This window comes from Anarrhichthys ocellatus, unplaced genomic scaffold, assembly GCF_004355925.1.
Source record: "Anarrhichthys ocellatus isolate YVR2014 unplaced genomic scaffold, GSC_Weel_1.0 scaffold245, whole genome shotgun sequence".
NCBI lineage: Eukaryota > Metazoa > Chordata > Actinopteri > Perciformes > Anarhichadidae > Anarrhichthys > Anarrhichthys ocellatus.
The window spans coordinates 14420-20052 of record NW_022280275.1 but is presented as its reverse complement, the minus strand read 5'-3'; the positions used below and the strand labels follow the sequence as shown (position 1 = coordinate 20052).

General features: G+C 40.5%; 1 protein-coding gene across 1 annotated transcript in view; it reads left to right on the top strand.

Moving 5' to 3' along the window:
* Positions 1–4254, top strand: part of pthlha (parathyroid hormone-like hormone a) — a 5338-nt gene extending 1084 nt beyond the window's left edge. The window contains exons 3-4 of the mRNA XM_031879311.1: positions 2589–3134; positions 4109–4254. Coding sequence (XP_031735171.1) covers positions 2589–3111 — 523 coding nt within the window. The 3' untranslated portion in view covers positions 3112–3134; positions 4109–4254. The remainder of the gene's footprint in view (positions 1–2588; positions 3135–4108) is intronic.
* Positions 4255–5633: the final 1379 nt, after the last annotated feature.

The following is a 5633-nucleotide window of genomic DNA, read 5'->3' as shown; positions in this document are numbered from 1 at the left end:
CTGGACGTTGAGGGTTTTGCTGGATGTTGAGGGTTCTGCTGGACGTTGAGGGTTTTGCTGGACGTTGAAAGTTCTGGTAGACGTTGAGGGTTCTGGTTGATGTTGAGGTTCTGCTTGACATTGAGGTTCTGGTAGACCTTGAGGTTATGGTAGACATTGAGGTTCTGGGTGGCTTCAGGGCTTGATGTAAAAACCCTGAGGTAGAAATCATGCCGGAGGAGGCTGGTGACCTCTGACCTTCATCTGCTGTTTGGAGGCTTTCAGAGATTCTATTTAGATTTAATCACGTTTATAGTTTATAGTTTAAGTTTTTCACTTGAGCTTCAAATCGTTTCTAATGTTAATTAATCTGCAGCCATCAGTTCATCTAAAATAATAAATATTTACGGGATCATTTCCTGCTTCTCTTGGTCTCACTTTATTTTAAATTGAACATAATCTTAAATTATTGTTGTTGACGTGTGTCTGATGTTTTATTGATCGATTCATGAAGGAAAGAATTAGCAGATGAATCTGTAATGAGTCATAAACACTTTTCTTCTGAAGCAGAAATAAAAAGTCAAACATTCAAATCACTGATCACATTTCTATAATAATTATTCTGAATGTGAAATAAAAACATTCCTGATGAGATGTTTGTGAGCTCCGACATTCATATTAACGCTGACATATCATATATATATATATATATATATATATATATATACTCTATGGACCCCACAGAGAGAACCAATCAGCATCAGGATGTGTCAGGAAGCCTTTGAAGTCTGTATTAAAGGTAGAATGTGAACCAGATTGGCTTCAAAGACTCAGGAAACATCTGTATGCGTATAAACAAGAGCTGCTCTCTGATATTATGATAATCATGACTCAGCAGAAACACGTTCAGAAAGCTGTGACTCTGTTCTGTGGAGCCCTCCAGAGAGGAGAGGAGAAGCAGTGCATTATGGGAAACGCTGTGTTTGTGTGCTCGGACACCTGAAGTGTTTGTGCTCGCTGGTTCCCAGGGTTCTGGACCCGGGTCCTCTGGACCTCTGTTGTTATAAGAGTTAAGACTCAGAGTAACAAGACACCGCGGCAAAGCAAAGACCTGATCCTTCAGCTGCTGGGACCAGGTCTGTAAGATAACAGGTCCTTCAGCTGCTGGGACCTGGTCTGTAAGATAACAGATCCTTCAGCTGCTGGGACCTGGTCTAAAAGATAACAGGTCCTTCAGCTGCTGGGACCAGGTCTGTAAGATAACAGGTCCTTCAGCTGCTGGGACCAGGTCTGTAAGATAACAGGTCCTTCAGCTGCTGGGACCAGGTCTGTAAGATAACAGGCCCTTCAGCTGCTGGGACCTGGTCTGAAAGATAACAGGTCCTTCAGCTGGACAAAATCAGCTGCTCTTCTTCTCCTTCTTCTTCTTCTCTTGTTCTTACATCTACCAACAAGCAGGTCGATGCACGTTTTCTGTCTCGTTTCATTTCATCTTGTAACTAAACCGACTCAATAAAAAGTAAAATGTTTAGATTTAAATCAGGAGTTTTCTGAGTAAAACAGATTTGTCTAATTATTATTTTGAATATTTCTAGAAGCCTAAATATTTCAATACAAAAATATAATTCGGCATTCGTGACTTGTGAAAAACTCAACAAATGTCCGTGAGGTTTGGTGTGAAGGTCATCCAGCGGGCTGAAGTCTTCAGCTTTCTGAGCAGACAGCTCCACCATGTGGTCTTAGTTAGTCTGGACTCTGTCGGTCTCAGAGCTCTGATCCTGTAAACCAGAGGACGACGGCTCAGAATACATATTCCATTAAACAGGTTATGATGATGATGATGAGGCACAATGTTTGTCAAGATAAGGGATAAAAGACGTAGGAGGTTTGGTGAAGTGAGTGTTCTTTAGTTGTTGAGCAGACAGCTCCACCATGTGGAGACTTCATCAAGTACTTTTCCACCTCAACACATTTTTCTCTTTTCTTTTATTTAACGAACCTGAATTGGTTTAGTAAACCAGGGGTCACGAGTTCAAATCCCACTGTGGCCTCACTACATTTAAAATATCAATAATACATCAGCAAATACTTTGTAAAACATAATGATATGACATAAATAATATAAAGCTGTTGGTACAAGAACATGATGAAGAAGAACTGGTTGGTTTTAGGTGCAGATAGCTCAACCTTTGACCTTTATAAGAGCTGATTACAGGACTCAGTGAAGATCTTTTATCTATTTATTATTATTAAGATTTGTTTGATGACATAAATATCTTTATTTAAAATGAGGCAGAATTCATTCGTCTGTTTTCTGTAGAAAAACATTTCTGTGAGTCTCTGCTTCTTATTTTCTGTCTTTAAAGGTTTTTACTTTTAATGAACAAGGAAAATGAAAACTGTCTTTGCATCCGTTTTAAAACAAAGTCATTCCCAGTTTGGATGGATTATTATTGGAGAAGTCTGTCAGCTGATGAACCTTCTGTGTGAATGTTAATAAAGAGTCACATCTTAAAGTCCTCCTCTCAGTATTATCTTATCGTGCTACATTTAAATATATATTATAGAGAAAAGACGAATTCAAACCAACATGATGTGACTCTTTGCAGAAGGCGCTCAGTGACTCACGCTCAGCTGATGCACGACAAAGGCCGGACGCTGCAGGACTTTAAGCGTCGCATGTGGCTGCAGGAGCTTTTGGACGAAGTCCACACGGCCGAGATCCGAGACCTCCCGGTCCGGACCGCCGGTGGAGGAGGGAGCAGCAGCGGCACCGGCGTTGGGCTGCCGGGGGTCGGTCTGGGGGTCAACCCGAGCACCACCGGAACCACCAGCAGCACCCTGCACTCCAAACCACCTGGAGGAACCAAGAACCTGCCCATCAGCTTCAGGCTGGAGGAGGAGGAGGGAACCAACCTGCCACAGGAGACCAACAAGTCTCAGACCTACAAGGACGGCACGCTGAAAGCTCCCGGCAAGAAGAAGAAGAAAGGGAGGTCTGGGAAGAGGAGGGAGGGAGACAAGAGGAAGAGGAGGGCCCGGTCGCTGGGCTGGAGGCTGGAGGAGGAAACAGGAAGTGGACTCCTCCTGGAGTGGAGGTCTCTGCTGGGCCTGCAGAGGGCGCTGCTTTAAGACGCTGTCAGTCTCTGACAAAGGTGAGTTCTGAAGTACACAACATGAGACCTAACATAACATAAAGCTGAAGTACACGACACGAGACCTAACATAACATAAAGCTGAAGTACACGACACGAGACCTAACATAACATTAAGCTGAAGTACACGACACGAGACCTAACATAACATAAAGCTGAAGTACACGACACGAGACCTAACATAACATAAAGCTGAAGTACACGACACGAGACCTAACATAACATAAAGCTGAAGTACACAACATGACTGAATATGAGTTCACACCTTCAGCACCAGAGAAGTTAAAGTTTATAACATAACTTTCAGCTGATTAGCAGTTCAGACTCAATGAAACATGAATTTACTTGAATAGAAGAAACAATCCATCAATAAAGTCACTTTTACTTTCTAATGAATTTATAATTCTTGAGTTTTCTTTTTCTTTTCTCTGATTGGCTCACAGGTTACATCGCGTTCTTAAAGGAATACTTCAGCCACTGAATGAATATATGTTTATCGTCACTCTCTTTCTTTAACTTCTGATTCCTCAACAGTAAAATAAAGATAAAGTGAAGTAAACGGAGCCACGTTTACTTCACTTTTCTCTGTTTTTTTTTTATTTATAAAATCAGCCTTTACGTCAAGAATTCAAGATGATTATTGAAATACAAATGATGACTTAGTGTTTGAATTATTCCTTTAATTACTTAAAGAGAACTGAACACGTTCAGTTTATTGTCTCACTTTTACCAAACAAAGGAAATTAAGTTATTAATCCACTAAATGCTCATATTTTATTGTTATTCTACATAATATTACAGAACAAATCTATTTACTACTAAACGTGAAGTTATCTTAACTAATTCTTATTATAGGAGTAAGATTAATGCAGCTGTTTACTTCCACATAAATCATTTGTATGAAGTAACAATCATTTTTTTATATTATTGATGTCTGAAACATTAAACTAACAGTTTGTCTTTCTGTGTTTCAGAACATTCGGACAGTCGGACTCCTAAATGATCTCATTACAGTCGTCTGTAACTGAGATCGTTTGGAAAGAAAGTGGAAAATATTTATTGTCTGTAAATATTCTAAATATAGCAGAATAGAAAGCAGAATATGATAAAAAAAAAAAGATTTGAATCTTTGTGAATCCTTGCTTTTTCTTTTTTTATTCCCGTTATGTCAGATTTGTTTTGCGGTAATTTATTTGGTCTGGATGGTGTATTTATTTTGTAAATGTATCGAGGTGCTGCTGACCTTCTATATTTTTGTACCATAATGCACTTTAGATATATAAATATATATACCATTGATTTAGTTTGTGGACTTGTTTTTGTGGTTGATTGAAATGAAGAAATCATTCTGTGTTCAGTTTCCGGTCTTTTGGTTTCTCTGCTGCTGGTTTTTGTCTTCAGTGTTGGACCCTCCTGCTGCCTTCAGGGTCTCTTGTTCCTTCCACCACCCACTCTGCTTCTCAATGCCAAAGCTCACATCTGTACATAAACTAACACGACTCCATGTTGCACTGAGACAAACACTCTGAACCATTAAACCTTTGACAGAATCCTGCTTTCTGTGTCCTCAATGTCTCTGATGTCTCTCTGATGTCTCTCTGATGTATCTTTGTCCTAAACATTCATTTAACATCAGAAACCTCATGAAGTGTCTCTGATGTCTCTCTGATGTCTTTCTACTGTCTCTGATGTCTCTCTGATCTCTCTCTGATGTCTCTGATCTCTCTCTGATCTCTCTGATCTCTCTCTGATGTCTCTGATCTCTCTCTGATCTCTCTCTGATGTCTCTCTGATCTCTCTCTGATGTCTCTGATCTCTCTCTGATCTCTCTCTGATGTCTCTCTGATATCTCTGATCTCTCTCTGATCTCTCTGATGTCTCTCTGATCTCTCTGATGTCTCTGATCTCTATCTGATGTCTCTGATGTCTCTCTGATCTGTCTGTGATGTCTCTCTGATCTCTCTCTGATCTGTCTCTGATCTCTCTCTGTCTCTCTGATCTTTCTCTGATGTCTCTCTGATGTCTCTGATCTCTCTCTGATGTCTCTCTGATGTCTCTCTGATCTGTCTCTGATCTGTCTCTGATGTCTGTCTGATCTCTCTGAGCTCTCTCTGATGTCTCTGATCTCTCTGATGTCTCTCTGATATCTCTGATCTCTCTCTGATCTCTCTCTAATGTCTCTCTGATGTCTCTCTGATCTCTCTCTGATGTCTCTCTGATCTCTCTCTGATGTCTCTCTGATCTCTCTCTGATGTCTCTCTGATGTCTCTGATGTCTCTCTGATCTCTCTCTGATGTCTCTCTGATGTCTCTCTGATGTCTCTGATGTCTCTCTGATGTCTCTCTGATGTCTCTCTGATCTCTCTCTGATGTCTCTCTGATGTCTCTGATCTCTCTCTGATCTCTCTCTGATCTCTCTCTGATCTCTCTCTGATGTCTCATGAAATTTCTCTTCACTTCAAACATTTCTGTTTAGAGGAGTTCCCCAAGGTTCCACCTC